The sequence below is a fragment of the Peromyscus eremicus genome, chromosome 14 (assembly GCF_949786415.1).
Source record: "Peromyscus eremicus chromosome 14, PerEre_H2_v1, whole genome shotgun sequence".
Classification (NCBI taxonomy): domain Eukaryota; kingdom Metazoa; phylum Chordata; class Mammalia; order Rodentia; family Cricetidae; genus Peromyscus; species Peromyscus eremicus.
Genome location: NC_081430.1, coordinates 81109103 through 81133641, shown reverse-complemented (window position 1 = coordinate 81133641; position 24539 = coordinate 81109103). Strand labels below are relative to the sequence as shown.

Sequence of the window (24539 nt, the reverse complement as noted above, 5' to 3'; positions counted from 1 at the left end):
CTGTCTCTCTCTCTCTCTCTCTCTCTCTCTCTCTCTCTCTCTCTCCTCTCTCTCTGCTTTCGTTGTTGTTGTTTTTGTTGTTGTTTTCCCGAGACAGTGTTTCTCTGTGCAGCCAGCCCTGGCTGCCCTGGAACTAAAGAAACGCCCCCTCCCTGAACCTGAAGATCACAGAGGATAAGGAAGATGAGAACATCCCTCTCCCTGGAGAACAGGGAATTCGGTTCTCAGCCTGGCTATGTTCTGTCTGGAATTGGACCTTCCCAGGGAGTCTTTCATCACCTGGAAAATGGGTACAAGCGGGTGAAGTAGGGGTGCAGCAAAGTTCTGAACGATTTCCCAGTCAGACTTAACTCTGGAATGCTTCCAGGCCCCTGGGTGTGGGCCGAGGAACAGCCAGTGCGTAGCAGGCCAGGCAACAGCTCCCAAACGGAGCGTTTACGATTTCAACCCTTTCTCCTACGGTGGTCTGGGAAGATGCCACTAGGCCTCTGGCTGATGATGTTCTGTATCATTTTCTGCCTTTCAATACCTGCCCTCCTTGGTGCTCACGTCCTTCTGGGCTCCAGGGAGAGGAGTTCACAGAGCTTTATGGAACTCACTGAGCCAACGCAGAAGCAGGGAGTGGCCTCTGGGCCAAGGCTCTGCCTGTGGAAGCCTCCTGGGTTAGCAATCTCCTGTACCTGTGTGGCCTCTGTGACTTCTCACACACATAGATGGTACAGCGGTGATTTTTTTTCTGCCTCCTCTACCAATGTGACGTTCAGAGTCCTCTTCTGCCATCTCTGTCCCTTGCTAGTCTGGCTTGCTGTATGGGGAGCCATGGAGAAAGGCACAGGGAGGCCCCAAGATCTCTGAAGTGTCTATGCTCTGCAGGCTCCCGGTGACTCCAGGGAGCCTCAGGATCCCTTTTGCAGAATGACATAAGGGGCACCGTACTGCACATCCCTAACCTGAGCCCACGGGAGCGGAGTGGATGTCAAAGCAAATTTCAGAATCAAATTGAACACATTTTTACATTGAAAATACAAACAAACAAACAACCCCCAAAAATTTCCTCCATCGATTAAAGCTGAGAATTTTTGTTTTAAAAGCACAAGGAAAAACAGCGGGCATGTCATGGGAGGGCTTGGAGAAGGGGAAGTGAGGTGGGGCGGAGAGAAGAAAGAGGGGAGGGGGAGGGGAGGGCACACAGTGTGTAAGAGTGACATTCCCTGGACAGCTTTCTCTTCCTGTGTACACAGGACTCGGCCCGGCCTTCTGTCTGCCTTGGAGATGACTTACCTTGTCCCTCCTAGGTGACAGCCAAAATGTTGTCACAACAACAGCCTGACATCTCAGGTGTACTTATCATCTTGGCTTGGAGGAACCCTCTGTGGCGATTTGAAATTCAGAACAGGCTGTCATTCGTGCATGCCATCTTCCCGCTCCAGTGGTCTGGGCTGAGCTGGGAGCTGAGGCCAACGCCACTCGCACCCCCCCCCCCCCGCCCCCATCCACTGTCACCAAAGGAACCACAAAAAAACTCTCCGCATATCCTCTGGTGGATGGGTGGCCCATTGAGGACAGAGAAATGGCCACTCTTATCAAAAGCCTGCAGGTAGCGTTCCTTCAAGGAAGCAGTTAGGCGTCAAATGTCAGCAGCTGCATCAAACGCAACCATCCTGCACTAAGCCCTCGGCTGGAAGCACGGAGCCTTAGGGACTGGCAGGGCACAGGGGCTCCAGGGTGTGCAGAGACCACCTGGCCTGCCTCTCCCCTAGTCACTGCCAATTGTCAGAACAGCGAGAGGCAGCCCTGTGCTGGCATTTGATCTGCGCTAATGGCTTAGAAATGAATGCAGAGGAGGAAATTGGCCTGCGGGTGGAGGGGGTAGCCTGCACTAGGGTGAAGCGTCTGGGGCCCACAGGACTGGAGGGTGGTCCAGGGATGCTTCACTTGCCTCCTTTCTCCCCGACAAGCAATTGGATTGTCTGGCCCGACTGACTAGAGCTGGAGAAGCCATGAGTCATCGACCATTTTCCATCCCATCAGGAGGTCCTCGCAGCTCTGCGTTTACTGGCTCACCTAGCTTTTCACAGAAGGTTCAGAAGCTACAAAACACAACTGTGGGCTGGTTCCCCGAGAAAAGTGAACTCCGTCGTGGCAGAAGGAAGTGTTGCTGTGCCCTCTGCTGGTCATCGGGTGACGCAGACCGATGGACAGAACTGGATTTTTGTCTCTGTCTGGGCTGGCCGCGATGCTCAGGTACCCACATAAGCAGCTAGCAACGGCCCCACCCAAGCTGAGCTCTGCACTGGACAGGATCCAAACCGCTGCAGATGGCCACAGCCTTCCTTGCCGGAGTCACTTGGTTCTGATTTGTCACGTGTTTGGCTATGTGGGACCCCTCACTGGGCCTAATGAAACTTCTGGGGGTGTTCCTAGGACTTGAGGCAACTACTGAAGCTAGAGCTGGAGCTAGAACCCTTGAGGCAAAACCTGGCAGCCCCCCGCACTTGCTTTTAATTGCTTCTCCCTTCGGCTGACACCGTGTGGAAGTAGGGTCATCAATCTGCAGGTTAGAAGAACAACTCCGCTCTCTCAGGAGATGTTACAGCTCATAAAAAATGTAGGGGGGATGTTCTTTGTTGCAGGTTTTGAATTTTAACTCGTGCCCTGCTGTGTGGCAGAGGGTGTCGAGCCAGGCAGGACAAAGGTTTATACAGGAAGATGGAGCGGGAGCAGGGGCCAATGGCACTGTCACCATTTGGGGAAAATCCACAGACTAGGCAAAAGGATAAAGTCAGCTCTGTAGGGCTTGCTTTGGGGCTGTGAAGCTCCCAACCTGTTGGCCCAGGTACCACACACCCTCCTTAGGCAGCTCAGCCCTGGGAAGGCTTGGGTGGTTATAACAAGAGGTGAGCAGCCTCTGATGTAGACGGTCACAACAAAGCATGCCTTGTTGGACCTGTCCCCTCTCCTGTCCCTAGAGATGACAGCCCTCAGTCATCTCACAGACTCTCCCAGGGGAAAATGATCAGGAGCGGGGCTGAGTAAAGTGTTTCCTGCACAAGCGTGGGGACCTGAGTTCACATCCCCAGCACCCATGAAAGGCCAGGTTTGACAGTGTGTGCACACAAAATCCTAATGCGGGGGGGTGCAGAGACAGGAGGATCCCGGGGTTTGCTGGCCAGTCAGTCTACCAAATCAATTAACTACACATTAAAAAAAAAAAAAATAAGGTGGCGAGTGGCCAAGAAAAACATTTTATGTCTACCTCTGGTTTCTGCACACCTATTTATGCACACCGATGTGCATACACATGCATGCATTCACATATCTGTATGAACATATAAATACACACACACACACACACACACACACACACACACACACACACACACACACACACACTGATCAGAGGGGCCTTTCCATGCTACTAAGTCACCACAGGACACTTCCTTTGAAAAGTCTAGGCAGTACTTTGGGGTCCTCTCTTCCTTATTCTGAGGCTCTGGTATGACTTCTACCAATTGGCTACTTTGCTGGCATCCTAAGTGCTGTGTGCCTAGTAAGACCGAATGAAGTGTTCCTTCTACTGGGGAGACTCGAGAGATTCCAGAAGGCAGAAGTAGAAAAGCGCTTTGCAATACCCCCGCTCCTTCCCTCCCCTTCTCCTGCTTTGATCCCAGTACCCTGGGCTCATGTCCAGCGCTGAGGAGAAAGGACAACCAGCGAGGACCAAGGCAACGGGTAACCGGGAGCATCAGCTGAGCATTTTCCTCACCTCCCCCAGGAGCCGCTGAGCACAAGGACCATGACAGAGGTGCATCTGGCCAGCCATGCATGGCAACTATGGACAAGGGGCAGAGCCAGATTAACCCTGAGCCCTTGGGACCTGGGTCCTGGGAGGGCTCAGCCACGGTCTGTGGCTGAAGGAATGAACAGAGGGGAAGGAGAGCAGCTTCTTTGGTGATAAGAGACTGAAAGGTCTTCCAGTGGTGTGACTTAAAGCTGGACTTTCCTCCCCGTATCCAATTAGGCTGAATACCATCAACATGGAGCTGGGGTCTCCGGGGAGGATTTCAGAAGCTCCTGGGCTGTACTTTTTCACCCCGCTGTCCTATTTTCTTTATCCTCCTTCCTGTCATGGATCAGAGGGGACCTTCTTTAAGTCTGGATTTATGCATGCGCGCTGGGGGCTGGTGCATTCACACATGTGCACGCACATTCTTTCACCCAAGATTAAATGTAGCCCTCCTGGCACCAGGCAAGCTGCTGGCAGAGGCACAAATGGAAATGGCAGAAAGGAGGGAACACCTGCCAGGGACACACTTCCCAGTGCACTTGGGACTCCATGCCTATTTCCTGAAACGAGTCTGATTGCAAAAGCGGCCCTTGGCTACACTGCGGCTTTTGACAGCAAAGCCCACAGACCGGGCAAGGAGCAGCTAAGTATGTAGACGGCCCTGGGGCCTTCACAATGAACAGGAAGGAGCCTATGGTCACTCTTCTACTGTCTGTAATATTTCAGGTGGCAGAGGGCTCTTAAGTCTACATGTGGGCTGAGGAACCAGCAAAGGACACAGTCTGCATCAGTCTAATTTGGTACCCAAATGTGATGGGGATTGGAGAGGTAAGAAGGACCTATGGGACCCAGCTGGAGACGGAGTCTGGGATGATGACACAGAGAGACCAGTTGGGAATGTACAGCTTGCTTTTTATATAGCCTGGGGAGGCTGGCCTAGGTGTTACCCTAGCAAAGAGGATTAGAAGTCACGGCTTCTGTTGGAAGAACTATTGGGCCATAACCGGGAAGTGAGACCGGAACTTGTCTGGTTCATTGTAGGCACAGGTCTGATCAGAAAGGACACACCATTGGTACCTATATCATCCGAGGACTGTATGGCCTGGGACAGTCATACTGTTACTCGGTGAGAGTTAATCTTGATTTATGATTTTCTACTTGATTGGCTTGAGAAGAGTCTAGGATATTAGTAAAGATCTGGGGGGTGTCTGTGGAATGCATTTCCAGGGAGGATGAGCTCAGGGGGAAGATACAGCTGGGTGTGGGCAGCACCCTCCCATAGGCTGGGGGCATGGATGTAACGAAAGCAGGCAGAGGGGAATGCCCACAGTGCAGGTTCCCTCTCTGCTTCCAGGCCACCCATGTGTCTGCTTGGTCTCACTCTCTCTACACCACTGCCCACTGAAATCTCTGTAATCAGGGCCCAAAATAAATGACCAAGATGAAAAAGTTCTGCCTAATAACCACTCCATGGCCAATTCAGTGTCCCGGCTTAGAATATACTCCCTTTTACTCGGTCCAGTGAAGTCTTGTGAATTCTTCAAAGTCAAGTTTAGGATTTGTCTACTTTCTCTTACATCCATTCCTTCCTCCTTTAAATACTTACAAAATTGGCTTTAGAGGCTACACTTATTTGTATTTAATTAATAACTTAATTGTTACTTAGGCATTTTCTTCAAGGACCTCCAAGGTTGTTTCTAGGGAGAAATCACATATCTCAACTGTCTTGCATCCCTCAGTAGACCCTGGCGAGGCTTGCTGTAGCATAGGTTTGCCAAAGATATCACCTGATTGATGATTGTGGCTTTTACCCATTAACATAAGAGAACACAGTCCTTTTCCAGCATTACACGCTCTGATTTTTTTTTTAAATTTTAAAATTTCAAAAAGTAATAAAAGCCTATTTCGGAGAGTAGCATTTGAACATGGAAATTAGTTTAATATGTAAAAGAGAACCTGATGTAAATAGGGTAGGGGGTTTGTGGTGGTGGCGGTGGTGGATCTCAGCTGTGGAGAAGTCACCAGTTGGCTAAGATCACTGTGATGGCTAATCTCGGTTGTCAACCTGATTGCACATGGAATCAAAACAAAAGCCACTAGGCACTCCTGTCCCGAGGGACTTTCTTGTTCAAATTGTTTGAAGACCCACCCAAATGTGGGTGGCACCTTCTGGTGGCAGTCCAGATAAGGGAATGAAGAAAAACTTCGATTTTTGCATGCTCGCCTTCACTCTTGTTGACACGCCCATCTATTCTGCTGCTGTGGCTTTCCTTCATCCATATTAAGATTACTTTCTTTAGGATTCTGATGTAGACCAAAGACGAGCAACTCTCCAGGACTCCACCAGGCCTTCGGGACTGCAGAGACATCCAGTCTCATGGCCTGAATAACCACTGGATTCTCAGCCTCTCCAGTGTGTGAGAGCCATTGTTGGGCCACCCGGGCCACATCCTGAAAGCCTGTCTAGTAATCCTCCTTTTCTGTATGTATTCTCCCTGTCAGTTCTGTTCCTGTAGAGGACCCTGACTAAGACAGTCACTGGGGGAGGGGGGGGTCTCACCTAGTGACATTCCTAATTGCATTCCCATGAGTCACCTGGTTCCCTATCGGACACAACAGAAGGCTGAATACCCCCCCCCCCCCGCGCTCCCCCCCACCCCCCAGTTTCTCCTTTTCCGCAACCAAGAACTTCTTTGCTTTTCACTTACCCCTCTCTTTCACATCAGATCTCATTTTTTTGGATGTTTTCTTTTTTCTCCTACTAAGTGGTAATTATTTGTACATTTCCCTTGTAAGATATTAGCTATGGGCCTACAGAAGCAATCAAGTAGTCTCAGTGACGTCAGTTGATCCAGGAAGTCAGCACATGGAAGTGACGGAGTTCTTCTCGAGAGGAGAGCCTGAGGTTTTATTAGCTTGTACAGTCACGTCTCTATACAACACTGACTTGGCTTGTGAAGGCTCTGAACTGAGCCCATTGATGTCCCCTTTTCTGTTTAATCTCGAAGGGGCCAAGAATCTCTAGGGCTGACACATTTTGGAGAAGGAATACTCTGAGCTGCTCCCTCACTCTGAAACCCCACACTTCCATAGTTTTACTTGATGAATGGTGTTATTAAATCCATTTGACTATTTAATCCCATTAAAAGCCTCCATCCCGACCTTAGCTAGATAAGCTGGTTTTTGGATTTGAACCCCAACTGATGCTTTATTGAGAAGGGGAGGTGGAGGGACTAATTACGCAAATTTACACACACACACACACACACACACACACACACACACACACACCACACACACGGGTATACAATTCAAATGTTTGAGTTACCTGAGATTTTCTGAACTGAATTCCGACTCCAGGAATCGAAGGAACTGGTCCCGCCCCACCTGGTCCTTCAGTATCTCGTCAAAAGAGAAGCCCCATCGTTTTACGCGCTGCTGACTGGGCTCTTTGCTTTGGAGTTTGGAAGAGAAGGTTTGGAAAATGATCAGTATCAAACAAAAGCCACCGTCATAGTCTCTCCGATAAGTCTGTTTTGCCACCACAGGTCAAGAAGAACCATCTCGGGCGGGAGGGGGGAGAACAAGGGAATCCGTGGCTGATATGTAGAACTGAATTGTATTGCAAAATAAAAATTAAAAAATAAAAAAAATCGAAAAATAAATAAATAAATTAAAAAAAATGTAGGGAGGAGGGGGGAATCTGTGGATAGTATGTGGAGTGAGTAGAAAATTTCTTAATAAAGAAAAATTTAAAAAATAAAAACAAGATGAAAAAAGCCAAAAAAATGTAAAAGCACCACATTTTATAGCTAATAAACATTCAGAGTTACTGAACTTGCTGCCCTTCCATCAAGCAAATTTTAAATGTTATTGTATTTATAAGTCACGTTGTGAAAACTAGTCTCTCTGTGTAGTTTTGTCATGGGATAGCATAATACTCTAGACAGTGTTGTTTAAATTACAGCCTTGAAATAACTTCTTCAAATCCTATTTACAATGCTACTTTATGATGACATGTTTGTTTCTTATCAGCATTTTCATGGCACCTGCAGTGAAAGTGTAAAATAAAATTTCTATAGAAAGAAAAAAAAAAAAAGAAGAACCATCTCAGGGGTAAGTGACAGATACCACAAACCCCACACAAATTCCACATGTACACTTTTACACACCACTGGTAACAGGTAGTAAACAGTTTCCGAAATGGGGCAAGTGAAAAGGCCATGGTTGGTGAGGGTCACCAAAGTGCCCAGCAAGTGAGTGCTGTCTAGAGGAAGCCTATCTCCACCACTGATGGGGCCTCCCTGGACCACTCCCATCAATTACAAGTCCAACTTTCAACTCCATTCTTTTTGTACTTTTCCTATTACCCAGGATACCTCATGAATCCAACCCTTGGTCTCAGAAACTGGCTCCCCATCTTCTGTTTCTTCTTCAGTATACGGAGGAGAGCTCAGCCTCTGATTAGAGTGGAGTGATATACTGGTTATAAATGCATGGGTTCAACTAGAATAAATCACATTCACTTGCTTGGAAACAGCATGCTGCCTTTGCCCGTGGCTTTGACCACTACACAGTATTTGTAGTGTACTAGACATCATTCTAGGCACTTTACATCTACCTGCCAATGGGCTGAGTCCTTATAGCTGCTCTGTGAAGAATGCTAGGGCTGTTTCCATTTTCCGGATAGGGAGACCGAGGTCTAGTTATCACTTGTCTTGAGACTCGTAGCTGGGAAGTGAGGGAATCAAGAATCCATTCTAGCTGTGTGGCTCCAGAGCACAGCCTTCAGCTTTGAGCTCATCTCTGCCCTGCAACCTCACACCCACATGGAATAAGTGGGATTGGTCATATTCCTCCGATGCTGAACCCCTACAATAACTCCTTCAGATTCTCTCTCCCCTCCTGAAGTCCATTGGCTGACCCTTCATGAGACAATAGCTCCAACTTCACAAGCCACATGCGGGAACCTCCCTCTCCCTCCCCACCCCCATCCCGACTCAAGGTGTGGTCTGCAGGAGCTGCTGAACCAGAAGCTCCAGTTTCACAAGGGTCCCCAGAGACCTAGTAACAACACTTGTGAACCCCTGGTCTAGACAGTTTTTTTCCTTTTAGAGACAGATAGGCTCTTGATAATCCCTAACAGTAAGTATATAAGATCATGGGTTTTTCTTATTATAGAGTTGACGTAGTCTCCATGTTTCTCTCAGAAGAGAACTAGTGCACTGAAGTGCTTAAAAAGCGAGTAATTCCCAGCCTGAGCAGGAAGAGCCATTTTACGTTCGTGCTTTGCAGGCTTGGGGCCACCATCCACTCACGCACTGAGGGCCGGTGAAGCACCAGTATGGCTGATGACCTGAAGTCAGATTTAAAATTAAAGTAATTAAAGTTTAAATTTAAATAGTTATCTGTGGCCAGGGGCTGTGGTACCTGATATACGGTCTAGATGTAAGCCATTCAAACCAGTGTCTTCTATGTCTAGGGCAGTTGTCTTCTATGAGGGGATCAGGGAGGCTCTTGCAGAATGACTTTGCATTCCCAGGCATAGCTCAGTAGTGTCATGATAGAAGGCTAAATCTACCAGGTTAGGCAATGGAAAATTCCTCCATAAGTGATCTCTTGCAAAGTATCAGGCTGGGCTTTTTACAATAAGACGTGACAACGGATCCTGGATTCTCTTGGAGACAAACCACACAATTAACCAAAGTTGGTAACTTTCCAAGGATCAAACGTCCTGGTTGTGGAGACAGTCACCTGGAGTTGAGACTATCAGCAAATTTAAGTCCCCAGGATCTGTAGAAATATTCTTCCTCCAGGGTCATGCTGGGACAGACACATAATCTGTTCTTTACCAGGCAATGAATGATTCAAGGTTCTGTAGACGGGCTGGCGGTAGCTGTGTCCTCATCAAAGGCTGTGCCCAGAGACTTGTGTAGAGTGACTCAGTCTTTTTAACAACTGTCTCATGGATGCACACTTACCACCACCGCCATCACTTTCTGATGACAGGCGGTGAGCTCATGCTCACCCCACCAGATTCCGTGGTGGCGGCAGGGTTGGGAAAAGGGCAGCCTGGGGGTGTGTCAGAAACCTTGGAATGCCTCTGTAGGTACAGAATTGGAGAGAGGACTCGCACAGAAGTCAGAGATGCTCCCCAAAGGTAAAGGATCACCACCCTTTAGCACAAATGAGAAGGTCTGGAGAGAGACTACCCTGGGGTAGTCTATGGTAGCCATAATAACGTCTTAACACAGCTGCCTTCCAACATCAGAAGTGTTTGGCCTTACAGTTCCAGCTGCTGGAAAGCCAGACCCAGGCTGTTAGCAGAACCATGCTTGCTCTGAGGGCTTTAGAGGAAAATCTTTCCATGTCTTTCCCTCAAGTCCTGGTGCTACAATCCTTGGCTACAGACATACTGCTGAATCACCCCCATATCATCTGTGTTTCCGAGTCTCTCCCCATTCCCTCTTCATGTGCGTGTCTGCATCTGCTTCTTCTCTTTCAAAGGCACCAGCTATATAGACAAGGGGCCTGCCCGACTCCAGGATGATCTCAGTCATATTAATTATATCTATTATACTATTTCCAAATAGATCAGATCTTGGGGGTTCTAGGGAGGACACAGATCTTAAGTTGACCCTGTTCAATCCAGTTTCCCAAGTCTTCTCAGTTACCTGCCATTCCTAGTACATTTCTGTAACTTGCCCTCCACACAGGCTCTCCTGCCCATTTGGGGCTCTGCTCTGTTGAAAGCCTCTTGTGTACAACATCTCCTTTACCCCTTTCCTTCACCTCTTGGGTATTCCCAACATCACCTATTTTAAGGTTCAAGAACAGATCTGAACTCATGGCTACCACTGAATGGTATTTTCCGTTTATAAAATAATTTTAAAAAAAATGAAATTTCTTGATGTCCTTCCTCAGGTGTGATAGTTTTAATTTCAACTTGACACAACTTAGAATCACCAGAAAAGAGTCTCAATGAGGGATGGTCTAGATTATGTTGGTTCACACATTTTCTGACAGACCTATCTGGTGGGGACATCTTCTCAATTAGGGTTCCCACTTCCCAAATAACTCTAGCTTATTTCATAAACCAGCCTACACAACTATGTAGGAACATGCTCTTCCAGCAGGACCTACATGGTGTGAAGGAAAGGCAAGGAGTTTTCCTTACTCTACTTCTAGTGTCTCTTTGAACTCCAGTACAAGCCAGGAGGTAGATCAATACTCCATGTTCAAAAGACCGCAGAGATGCATGTAACAACAATCTAGACTCGGACGTCCAATGTGTCTGTCTCCAACATCCATTCTTTCTCGTTCCCCACACTACTTTGCCTTCCTGTTCCTCATTTGATGTCTAAAGCAGGCTTGAGAAAAGCTGTAAGCTGTCTTCAAAAGACTCGAGATGTGTTATCAATGATTGTTTGCCTCCTTCCTTAGATTTGAATGTTGAAATTCTCACTGCCAATGTGATGTGTCTGGATGCAGGGCCCATGGAGGTGATCGGTTCATAAATGGAATTAGTGTTCTTAGGAAAGACCCAGAGAACCCCCTCACCCTGCCACCATGTAAGGATGCAGCAAGAAGCTGGCCATCAATGATTCAGTAAGAGGACTGTCAATCATACAGTGAATCTCCAGGTGCTTTGCTCTTCCAGTCTCCTGAACCATGAGAAGTAAATACATGGTATCTATCTATCTATCTATCTATCTATCTATCTATCTATCTATCTATCTGTCTGTCTGTCTGTCTGTCTGTCTGTCTGTCTGTCTATCTATCTATCTATCTATCTATCTATCTATCTATCTATCTATCTATCTATCTATCTATGTTTCTTTTGAGACAGGGTTTCTCTGTGTAGCTTTGGTGCCTGTCCTGGATCTTGCTCTGTAGCCCAGGCTGGCCTCGAACTCACAAAGATCCGCCTGCCTCTGCCTCCCGAGTGCTGGGATTAAAGGTGTGTGCCACCACTGCCCAGCAATATATGGTGTTTTTAAGTCACACATGTGGTGGTTTTCTTCAGCCACCCTAATGGGCTGATGCAAAAATTGGTACCAAGAGTGGAATGCTGCCGTAACACATACTTAAAAATGGGAAAGGGTGGTAAAGACAGACCAGAGGAAGTTTAACATGTTTGCCAAGAATGGACCCATAAAAGGTGAATGTGTGTGTGTGTGTGTGTGTGTGTGTGTGTGTGTGTGTGTTGAGAAAACAAACAGAAAAGCTGAAGAGAAACCCCCTTTTTTCTTTGATAATGCTTAAGTCATTCTGAATGGAGCGTAATGAATGATGAAGGCCGTGCTGACAAGTCTCAGATGAACGTGAGGACATTAGGTTCTTGTTATAGAGTGGCAGAGAGCCGGGCGGTGGTGGCGCACGCCTTTAATCCCAGCACTCGGGAGGCAGAGGCAGGCGGATCTCTGTTTGTTCGAGGCCAGCCTGGGCTACCAAGTGAGTTCCAGGAAAGGCGCAAAGCTACACAGAGAAACCCTGTCTTGAAAAACCAAAACAAACAAATAAACAAACAAATAAATGAATAAAGTGACAGAGACTGGCTGAACTCTGTTTGTGTGCTAGCAATGATTCTACATATTCATCCAAGGAAGTTTCTAAGCCATGGTTGAAGGAGAGGCTTTGAATCTTCCTAACTGCTTTTAGTAGTACATAAAGAGAGAGGAGTGAGCTAAAGACAGAATTGTTAGCCAAAAGGAACGAGAACCTAAATAAGGATCGAGAAAATTCCTGGCTTATTTGTGTTCTGACAAAAAAAGCAAACAACACAACAAAAAAGAGACTGTGACTGGTGTGGCCAACGCCTGTTACAAGGACAGGGTAGGGCTCAGTCATCCAGACAAAAGCCAGGGGCTATTCTGGGGGACAATAGGAAGATGATTCAGAGGCAACTAGGCCTGTGACTCCCATTATAGGCTCAGACTGCTGCAACCATGGGGACCTGGGGATGGGACAGTTTCAATAGGTGTAGCCATCTTTCCAGTTCATGCAGTTCGGGATGCCACGCCTGGCACTTCCAGGATAGGTGGACTGGAACCAGTGGAGCTACTGGGACAAGCCTCCATGGCAGAACTGCAGGGTAGTGGTCCAGCCCGGGAAAGCTGCAAAGACGTGGCAGAGAGAGGACATTCACTGAGCTGTGAATGATGCTGTCACCCAAATGGGCGTAGAAAACAGAACATGGGCCCAGAAAAGCCGAAGAGCTGTGGAGGTGGGTTCGCTGCCTCAGTGAGTCAGTTGATTGTCTCAGTGTGGGTCTGACAGGCACAGCACCAAGACAAAGAGAATTAGTCTTGGATTAAAGCCTTAACTTTGCCCTATTGTTCTTGTTTCCCACTTCTTCTCTTATTGGGATGGAAACGTCTGTCTTAACCTTCCCGTCATTGGAGTTTGGAAATAATGTGCCTCGTTGGCTTCACAGCTGGAAGGGACTTCGGCTGGAGATGACGTGTGTCTTAACTCACCCTCATCTTATTTGGATGGTACTTTAAAGCTGACGTTACAGCAAGACTGCTGGGGATACTGGGGCAGATTAGATGCATTTTACATAGTAGAGTTTATAAACTGGGCGGGGGGGGGGCAGGTGTAAAATGGTATGGACTAAAATTTTTGTCTCTCCAAAATTCATCTTGACATTTTTAAGGGCTTGGGCCTTGGGAAGTTGTTGAGCCAAGAGGAATGAGGTTAGTGTCCTTATCAACAAACCCCAGAGCTCTCACCTTGTTGCCATAAGAGAACACAAAGGCAAGATATGAAATTCATGCTGTAGCCAAGTCAAACTTGTGATCCTTCTACCTCAGCCTCCTAAGCAATGAGATAATAGTGACCTTATCTTAGTTAGGGTTTTTCTTGCTGTGACGAGACACCATGACCATGGCAAACTCTTATAAGGGAAAACATTTAATTGGGGTGACTTGTTTACAGTTTCAGAGGTTTAGTCCATTATTGTCAGGGTGGGGCATGGCGGCATGCAGGCAGACATGGTGCTGGAGAAGGAGCTGAGATCTCTACATCTTGCAGGCAACAAGAAGTGAACTGTCTCACTGGGCATGACTTGAACATGTATGAACCTTCAAAGCCCGCCCCCACAGTGACACACTTCCTCCAATAAGGCCACGCCTCCCATTAGTGTCACTCCCTTTGGGGGCCATTTTCTTTCAAACCACCACACACCTTGACCAGACCATGATCCAGGCCTTTCTCAGACACCAACACACTGCTGCCTTGATCCTTACAGTCTCAGTTCTCAGAACAATGAGAACCAAATTTCTTTCATGTGTAAGTGACACACAGTCCACTGCATTTTTGTTTGACAGCCTGAATGGATTAAGATAAGTTATCAGAAAATTATAAAGCAAGGGCCAGTCCTCCCAGGAAGGCATATCTAATGACCCCATCTTAGGGCCAGGCTGTGAAGAAACAATATTTATTTATTCACCACCCCGAGAACAACAGAAAGGTCTTGGATACTCCAATGGGGTGTAGCCCAGCCTGTACCCATTCATTGCTCCCTTTCACCATGCTCACTTTGTCTGGGCTTGACTGTGCCCCCCCTCACCTGTGGTCACTCAGAGCTGTATTTGCAAGGTGGCTTAAAGGGTCATCTAAGGATTGGATGGGGCTGGATGTCCAAATGGCGCCTGTGGCAGCTGACACTGGCCGTTGGTCAATAACTCAACCGCGGGTTGGCTAGAGTGACCCCACATGGCTCCCTCAATGGTTTGAACTTCTCCCAGCATGGTAGACAATTTCAAAGACTTAAGAGCAAATGTTCAGAAACTACTGGGACTCTTTATGGCTGCCTCTCAGAGTGTCACTTTGCCAGTTGGCCAAATAAGGCATCAAGGCCTCTGCATATGAAAACAAATGCCTTCTCTTGACATAAGGATCAGCATATGCACACAACAAGGGAAGCCACCAATGAGGCCATGTTTGGGAATTGACTACTTTAAGAAAGGAGCTTGAGGGGGGTGAGGAGATGGCTCAGTGGTTAACAGTACTTTTTGCTCTTGTAGGGGACCAGGGTTTAGTTCCTAGCACCTACTTGGTGGTTCACAAGCATCTGTAACTCCAGTTCCAGGGTATCCAGTGCCCTCTTCTGGTCTCTACAGGCACCAGGCATGCACATGGCACACATACATACTCACAGGCAAAACACTCATATGCATAAAATAAAATAAATAAATCTAATTTTTTTTAAGGAACTTAATAGTTCTGCCCAATAGCTGCATACCAGCAACTCAGGAACAGGCTCTGTCTCTTAAGGATGGTCAGTTTGACTGGGATGACTTCACCCAAGTAGAATGAACCAGGCTCTATGTAAGCGTTGCTCACATGCCTGATACTCAGGAGACATGGAGCCTTAAACCTTCCCCATGGAGGGAAGAATGGCTTACCACAATTCTGCAGGCCACATCAGTTTCATGAGGTTGCCCCTCCAAGGAATGTTACCACCAGAACTAGTTAGTTCCTTAGGCCTCCCTATGACACCTTTCTGATAACGTTTAGATGAGTAAATTCTCCCCAGCTATGGTCTAGTGACTTTTGGCTAACTGCTCCTCAGTGCTAAGCCCTCGCTATTATTATTTTCTTTAATGAAAGTTGACTTCTCAGAATCTCCATCAGATGGAGTTTGCCATGATTTAAGACAGTAGCCTATTATCACCCCTCCCCACCTGCCCTGATTATACCCTTTCTCGTTCTTAGACTTTTAGATCTAATATCTTATCTGAGACTGAGAAGGGAACAATTCCCTGCTATTTGTATTACATCTTACATTGTTTTGCCCATTTTTATGCCCCTCACTGCACGGTCTGTGTCCACCCTGCAGCAGACACAATGTGTTCTTCATTTTTGTGGACTCCAAGCATTTCCTCTCATGTCCTCATGCCTGGAGCTCAAACTAAGTCAGCTTGGAGTTCTCTGTAGCCCAGAAGGAGTCTAAAGCCCGGTACAGATGAGCAAAAGGATATCCCCAGAGCTATTTGCTCACACATGGCTTCGTCTCCTCCGCCATGTTCACATGATGTCTGGGAAGACAGAAGACATGGATGATACTTGAGGCCTTGAGAAGAGGGCACGTATGGCCTCTCCTGGAAGCTAACATGCTTAGTTAGTGTTCCTGCTTTTGAAAAGACCGTTGTCACTGGCTACTAGAATTTCCCTGGCTCCGAATCTTGCCCTGCCTCATCCCCCCCCCCCCCGCCTCATCCCCACCCTTCATTTTTTCTCTCTGAGGGACGGAAAACAGACTCATCTCACTTTCTCCCTGGGCACAGCTGAACCCTTTCCTCTGTTGCCTGAGTCTGCCAAAGCCTTGCCCACAGGGCGTGATTTATGCCCCAGGTGGCTGAATGCCCTTTGCCAAGCAAGGAGGAATTCTGGTGCCAGGTGGTTAGATGGCAGGTTTTATTGACTTTGTTAGATTTTTATCCAGGGGATTTCTTACTCAGAACACAGTGCAAAGTAGGTCTCAATCCCTATGGGCTGAATTAAGGTGGAACAGAAAAACATTGACTTTCGGTTATTTTCTTGGTCACCTTCGGGCTTTACTGTATAGACAGGGACCATCGTGAGGCTGAAGTGTGATGTCAGCACTGATCCCATGCTCCGCATTTCTTCTGACAGCTCTGTAAGCCTCTGAGTGAGTTCAGACATTCTGCCCGGAGAATTAGGGCTTCATTTTCACCTGTGTCTATAGAGTTCCACTTGTTTGGGTAGATAAGACTGTGGCTGTATCTTTTCCTAGGCTAGACATTAGCTTAGGGTAGAAGTTTGAACAATAACAGCAGAACTAGACCACGTATTGGAGGACAGGCAGCATTGTGTGGAGGATAGAACGCTGAATAGTTTGAGATAAATCAAGTGGCAAAGCGGCTACCATATCCCCAGTGATATGTGCTTCTTTTTCTAGTTAGGGACAAGTGAGAAGATTCGTTTTATCATTGTGAATTAGCTTTGGGCACTTAGCTTTCTTCTTTTCCCAGCTGTCAGTGAAATGACCAAAGACGAAATAACTCAGTCACCTACCACCCACCCAACCTATACTTTTGGATGCCTGTTTTGTGCCAGTTAGAAGACCGGATGATAAAGCAAATCATGGGTCCTCTTTAGAAGTGAACTAGGGCGGTGTGACATGACAACTGGAGGAATGGGACAGCCATGTTACTACACTAGTTGGTCACCATGCTTGGGAAGGCTTGAGTGAGAAGGAAAGCCAGCTAGGAGGGGCAAATGGCTCAGAAAGACTGAATAGGCAAGGCCCTGAAGCTCAGAAGAATGGATTTTGTTCATTTGTTGTTTGTGGTTTTAACTCCAATCATAATATGTGGAGACAAAGACATGTTCGTCAGGCGGATGGTGAGGTCCAGGCATTTCGGGGGGGGGGGGGGGGGAGGTTCCGAAATGAATGGGACTTGTAATAAAGCTGGTGGAGGACAGTCCACAACTTCAGCAGAGCTGTGGAAGAGACCAGAGCAAGAGCCTTGGAGCTCTGAGCAGCAGGACGTCAACAGAGCAGCGGGGTAGATGTTAGACAGGAGCACACGGAAGAAACTCTGAAGTACACAACAGGTTCCACATAATGGAAGCAGCTTGTTAGGGAAAGTGTATGTGTGTGTGCGTGTGCATGCATGTGTGTGTGTGTGTGTGTGTGTGTGTGTGTGTGTGTGTGTGTGTGTGTGTGTGTGTGTGTGTAGGGATGCTGACCAGACTCTGATAAAAACAGTGAGACTAGAGTATGGTGCCACCACTGATGACAGAGTGTCAAGAGCATAAGGAGAAATAAAAACAAAACAAAACCAATACAAAACAAAACAAAATCAAAAAGACAAAAATCATTTGAGTAACACAGGGAGACCTCTTAAGAATTTGATAACTCTACCCCAGGGGTCTAGAGTTCCTACCGAAGGATGAGAGAGCGAGAGCGAGAGCGAGAGCGAGAGCGAGAGCGAGAGCGAGAGAGAGAGAGAGAGAGAGAGAGAGAGAGAGAGAGAGAGAATTTTTAAAGAGTAAATTGAAAAAACTTTAGAAATATTAATCAAAATGTACCTATACAGTTAAAACCAAGAGAGACTAATGCGGAAAACACAGAAGCAGTAATTAAAGCAATTGGGAACAGGAGGAGGAGGAGGAGGAGGAGGAGGAGGAGGAGGAGGAGGAGGAGGAAAAAAGACACCATGAGATATTGAAAATGAAAGTTTTAAATTCTTGGGTCAGACTGGAAGAGACTATCCCCGTGTAGCAGTTTGAATAAGAAATGTTCCCCACAGTCTCAGGCATTTGTACACTTGGTCCCAGTAGGTGGTGGTCTCTGAGAAGACTTAGGATCCCCCCAAGGCCTTGCTGAGGAACTATGCCCTCGGAGGCAGGCCTTAAGAGCTGAAGGCCTTGCCTACTCCCACTTTTTACTCTCTACTTCCCGCTTGGGGTTCACAATGTGAACTCTCAGATTGCTGCTGCAGCCGCCATGCCTGCCGCCCATGGCTGCCACTTTCTCAGGATGGTGGTGGACTGCTAACCCTATGGAACCGCAGCCCAAATCAACCCTCCCTTAAAAGTTGCCCTGTCATGGTGTTTCATCACAGCAACAGAAGAGTAACTAATAATGGTCACATCAGAAACAGAATTTTAAAAGTAGATGTCCATTTGCACACTATTTGTTCTTGTAATGTTGATAGAAACATAAATTCAGAATGTTGGTTTAAAATACATCATGTTAATATACCTCTGGGGATACCGCAGAGGGAAACTTGTATTTTCCATTACACACATGCCCTGTTATGAATTAGTGAACTTTTAAACCAAAAAAAAAAAAGAACTAAAATATAACTATGGCTATAATAGAAACTAGAATTTGAAGAGGTAATGAAAAAGTTGATAAGAAAATAAAAAGTTGAGGAAGAGGAAAAGAAATAAAAAAAGAAGGGAGGAATTGGAAAAAAAGACAAGCCAAAGCAAATGGGACTTTTGTGTCCCAATACGCAAAGCCAAGCCACTACTGGGGGACAGGAAGGGACAGGAGACTGGAAAGTCACAAAAGAATGAATCTCTGCTAACCACATGACAGACCCTCAATTAAGATATTTCTACACCAGTGAAGAAACAGAAAGAAAATGAGAATTGGTTCAACCTATTAGGTTTACAGAGATAGAAAGGTTGCTAATGCCAGGGCTGACAAGGATGTGGGAGGTGGGTACCTTTAAACCGAAGGCATGGAAAAGGGGGGATCGGTTTTGTTTAGGAAAATCTAGCACCTGAGCTAAAATGAAAATATGCATTCCATTCCAAGTAACTCCACTTCTGGAAAATTTATAGTAGAAAACTAATTAGACTGGAGTGTAGGGATGTTCCTTGATTTGTTATTTATATTGCAGAAATAGACGTGAGTTAAATAGTTACGGCCCAGGGATTGGTTAAATAAATTTTACTTCATTCATGCCTGGGGATATTATACAGATATTAAAAAGGATAAGGTAGATCTGTATGTGCATATATATATATATATATATATATATATATATAAATTGCTAATTAAAATAGCATATATATAAAATGAACATAATTACACTAGAGATGAGAATATTTTCTATGTATAAAAAATTTAAAGAGATAGTCACTAATTCGGAGCCTCTCAAATGTTCTGAGTTCACGACACCCCTAAGGTCTCAGTGAGTTTTATAGTCTCCCTGAGCCCAAAGAAACACCTAACATTTTTGTTTATCTAAGGTTGGGACCGGTCAACTTAACATGTACTTGTTTCCTAGCGACAGCAACTATATGAAATGCACATACATTAAAGGAAAAAAAGTCTTTATCTCATTCTTAACCCCTCTCCTGGCTAGTTTTTATGTCAACTTAACAGAAGCAAGAGTCATCTGGGAAGAGGGAACCTCAACTGAGAAATTGCCACCATAGATTGGGCTGTACAGAAGCCTGTAAAGTGTTTTCTTAACCAGTGGTTGACAGAGGAGGGCCCAGCCCATTGTGAGTGATGCCATCCCTGGGCTGGTGGTCCTGGGTTCTATTAGAAAGCAGACTGAGCAAGCCAGGGGGAGCAAGCCAGTAAGCAGTTCTCCTCCACGGCCTCTCCATCAGCTCCTGTCTCCAGGTTCCTGTCCTGTTTGAGTTCCTGCCCTGACTTCCCTCATTGATGGACTGTTTCCTGGAAGTGTAAGCAAAATAGACTCTTTCCTCCTCAAGTTATTTTTGGTCATGATATTTCATCACCTCAATATTAATCCTAACTAAGACAATCCCTATGTATGCATGTTACACACTGCACATTTTCTCAAACTGGATCTGGCAGGACTGTGGCCACCTTCATTTCCTAGTCCATATTGATTTCTGTGCAGCATAGCTTTTGAATCACAAAACTCCTCTGAAGACCTAGATTTGAACATTAAAAAGGACGGGATGTGGTCTGATCCTCACATTGAATCAACCTAAGCCAGTAGTGTACATGATATCTGACTTGTCAGATGTCTTGGAGTTTCCATCAGGGGTGTATGCACCCTGGGAGTCCTCTTGGTGCCCTGGGCATCCTGGTGCAGTGTGGGAACCAGAGACTCTTCCTGGAAGGCAGGCTGGAGGGAGGGAGGAGTTTTTTTCTGTATGCACATCGGGATAGGTTAAGCTTTTTATAGTAAGCATCTATGACTTCATTAACTGTTACCGGGGTTTTCCACTTCTGAGAAAGGTAACAGCCAGAGCACAAAAGAGAAAGAGAACACTTCGGTCATGGAGAGTGAAAGAAGAAATCTGAGAACAGAGCTGCAGGGGTGCCACACAGAACTGTCCCTTCACGTCATGGAATTTTGACTGTGCTCCAAGTTCCCCTCAGCTGTTATGTCAACACATTTGCTCCCCCTCCTAGGGCAGAGCCATGCGCTGATGGAACCAGTGATGCCTGTGACCTCAGAAGACCAGTGTGAGGCCAGCCACAGCTCGGGAGCCCTCTGCCTGGGCTCCAGCCTCAATGCTGCTGCATTCCAACTGTGCATCCTTGGGCAAGTTCACCAACTCTGCTCTGCCTCAGTTTCCCCATCTGTTCTGCAGTGAGAATAGTGTTGGCAGCTGAGGGGGTTTGATGGGAGCGCTGTGAGATAAGAGCAGTGCAGAGAGGGACTGGCTAGGGTTGTTGCGATCAGAAAGGAAGGGGACAAGTTGAGGCAGCAGAGTCTTCCCTCCCAGCAGCCAGAGCTAGGAAATGGCGAGGAGCTGTACCATGACATACAGAGGTCCAGAGAGAGGCCAGAGAGAAGCCACAAAGGACCCGTGTGCAAACCGAAGCTGCAAGGAGGAAGGGACCTGGAGCAAACCGGTGTCAGTACGGAGGGTACTCGGGCCTTTTCTCTTCTGGTCTTATTCAAATTAAAACAGGGAATAAGGTAATAGCATGAGATTATGGATTTTTTCCCAACATCCCCCCACTCCCAAATATCATCATCATCATTATTATTATTTACCTCATCTCTATGTCCCATAAAGTGATGTCATCGCTGATCCAAGGATTAGACGGCTCTGCTGGCGTTATGAAAGGGTCATACTCCACATACTGCTCTGTGTAAGCGATTAAGCTGTAGGAGGAAGCAAGGCAAAGAAGAACTGATTTCCTAGGAAAGCACTCAGTTCTGTCCCACACCAGCAATGGTGTTCTGAGGAAAACCCCACTCCCGTTTCTCACTAGCCCAGCTGCTCTCAGTTGTCCTATTCCCTTCCTGTTAAAAATGTCAGTTTTCTCCATTGCCATAGGTTTTAGTACACACACTGATGTCCTTTCCCACCACTTAACTCTTTTTCAGAACCTCGATACGCCCCCCACCCCTGCTTATGTCAGGCTTACTGATACAGAGGTCCCACCTCATGGATGTGATACCCAACCTCCAAAGATTATGGCTTTCAAGAAGAAGCAGAGTCCACAGGGAATTCCACGGCTCTACCAGAATTCCCAAACAAATGATTCACTTGCCGAATAGACTTTTAAATCCCACCTGACCACGACTTCACATAGGTTTAGTCTCGAAAGTGACTTAGCTTTTCTAGGTATAATTGCAACCTAATAGATTTGACTAGCTGACATGTATATAGAAAATAGAAAATGCCCAGGGGCAATGCTGGCTGTCTTGACAATATGAAGGGTAGGGGGTGTGTGTGTGTATGTGTGTGTGTGTGTGTGTGTGTGTATGTGTGGTGTGTATGTGTGTATGTGGGAACAGGTATACACACACACATAAATACATGTGTATATGTGATAAGCCCAGTAAACCTAACTGCCTATCACACAATACTAAGTGATCATATGTGTGTGGGGGTGGGGGTGGTGGAGCAGTAGCCTTGGCTGTTTCCCCCATCTTTTCTCACAGAGGCATCTGCCTCTCTCTTTCCCCTCTTCTAGCATTTGACTGCAAGCATGTGCTTTTATAACTGCTCTTGATTTATTCATTTTAGACAAGGATTGACTTCTACTCTTTGGCCCCTAGCACCCCCACTGCCCGCCTTCTATGAGCTTCCGGGTGAACTCCTCCAACCGTGGTTGTTAAGTCAGTGTCCAGATTATTAACTGGCTAAAATTGCCGGCTGCTCAGCTGAGCAGCGCCCTACTCTTTCCCAGTGTTTTAACAAATCGGTAACACATCTAGAAATAGACTTTTCCCCCCACATCTTGTATTAGATACTCCATCAGGCTTTCCCCTGCCTCCAGAAGGTGTCCTCTTCTGCAGCCCTGAGTCCCCCTGCTTCTATGTGGACCTGACACAAAACCATCACCTCGGGGCTCTCTTCACTTAGACCTTGAGTCCTTGTTCCATGGATTCCATTTCTGGCCCTTGGCTTTACTCTTCAGCTTTCTAACAAAGGTTCGTGAGAGTTAAATATTTGAGTACTGGAGGCCTAAAAAGAAACGCTCCTGTCAATCTCAGTGTCTGACCGATGGTGGTGGCGTAGGTCACTACGTTGAAAGTCACCCTCCTTCAGAATTCTGAAGGCATTACTCTATATTTTTGGCCTCCGGTGTCACTCTTGAGAACGCTGGGTCCACGTGGCCTGTTGTCATTCTGTCAGTTTCTCTCTGTGTGGATTAAGGTCTCTACTTCGTTGCTAAAGTGCTCTGCAGTTCCATGGTGGCCTGTTATTTTATTCATTATGTTGAGCACAATGTGAAATAAATTTTAAAATATCCCCATAAATTTTATTTCTTTGCTATTTTAATACTCTTAATTTCTCCCAATTTTCTTGTTCAACACGACAATTTTTATTAACACACGAACAGCCTGAACTATGATTCCAATTTTTCCTTTAATATTTCATTTTGTTTGAGTGTCTTTTGCCCTATCTAGTTATGTATTTAAAATGTAGGTAGACACGCTCTCAAGACTTTACTCTGATCATAGTACCAAGATTCTTGTTTTATCAATGAAATGTCCTCTCCTATATCAAAGGTCACTAATTCTCCGTATTTATCAAATATTTCTTCTGTTAGTTGAGCTGTTTTTGGCTCTCCAAGCCCCCTCCTTATGTTTGCATGTGTCAATGATGTCCCTTCAGTCTGGGGCTTTCCTTGAGGATCTGGAAAAAAAATCTTTGGACATCCATTTGTACTGAAGAGTCAAGTCCACGAACCTGCTTGGAGGCTGGGTGTGCATGTGGACAGAGTCTGTAAACAGGTAGGCATCGTGGCCAGGTCCCAGCCGGCCTGCTTGTCTTTTTGTTACAGCTCTGAAATGGAGATAGAGTCTTTCCCCTGAGGACATTTACACTTCTCTAAGCACTTTAGCAAGACATTCCTGTAAGGTCCACGTTGTAAATGTTTGAGGCTTCGTGAGCCAGATAGTATTTTTGTCAGTTCTTCCACTGTTACAGTGAGGGGTGGGGAGTCACCCCTCCCCGACCCAGAAGCCCCACAGTTCAGGAAATAGAACGTCTACTGATTCTCTTGTCTTCACTAGGCCTCAGTGATGTCGAGTGTACCTGAGGTCTGAGGTTATGTGACTCAGTTTCTCCAGAGAGTAGGGAGAGAGCAGTTCCCAGGGGAGCAGGTGATCCAGGGACAGAAGTCTCCAGAGGCAGACTGACTTGTTTGGTTGCTGTCAGCTTGTGGCTCACTCTTGCCTTCCATGGTCCTCACCCCTCCCCGTGAACAGTATGAGATCTGTTAGGTCAACTGGCTCATTGTCAACCCCACTTCTGCTCCAGCATGTAGATTACAGTGCTCTTCATTCTTCCCCATTTCCTTTTTGACCAAACTCTGAAATATCACAAGCTAGCAAAGGTACAAAAGGCTAAGAACTAGTTGTGTATAATCCCAATACTTGGGAGAACGAGGCAGAAGGTTGTAAATCGGAGGCTAGCCTGGGCTATTTAGAAAGACCCTATCTCAAAACCAACCAACCAACCGACCAACCATACAAATAAATATTGTAAGGAATAATATCTATATTCACTGCCCAATTGAAAAATTCAAATATTTACAAATAGAGAAATGAAGGCCTGTGGATTATGGTTCTCAACTTCATAGATTTTCTTTCTCGGGAAAATGTGTTGAACCCATTAATCTGTCAATTTGTTAAGCTTGAGTTTAAGACAGATGAAGGGTCCACTCCTTCCTGGGCACTGGATGGGTGTTAGGCCCTGCTCAAGCACTGTTAAATCATGGCCAGTGTTAATCAGACACTCTTTAAGTTGATATTGCAGGCATACACGAAGGCTGGGGTAACCTGGGTTCCTAGTTAGCAGCTGTGGA

General features: G+C 46.3%; 1 protein-coding gene across 3 annotated transcripts in view; it reads right to left on the bottom strand.

Annotated features, from left to right (window-relative positions):
- Rgs6 (regulator of G protein signaling 6) overlaps positions 1 to 24539 on the bottom strand; it is a 515794-nt gene that overhangs the window by 44487 nt on the left and 446768 nt on the right. For all 3 annotated transcript variants that reach the window (XM_059279351.1, XM_059279350.1, XM_059279349.1), the window contains exons 12-13: positions 21268 to 21378; positions 7116 to 7241 (exon numbers count right to left, since the gene is read on the bottom strand). In XM_059279351.1, coding sequence (XP_059135334.1) covers positions 7116 to 7241; positions 21268 to 21378 — 237 coding nt within the window. The remainder of the gene's footprint in view (positions 1 to 7115; positions 7242 to 21267; positions 21379 to 24539) is intronic.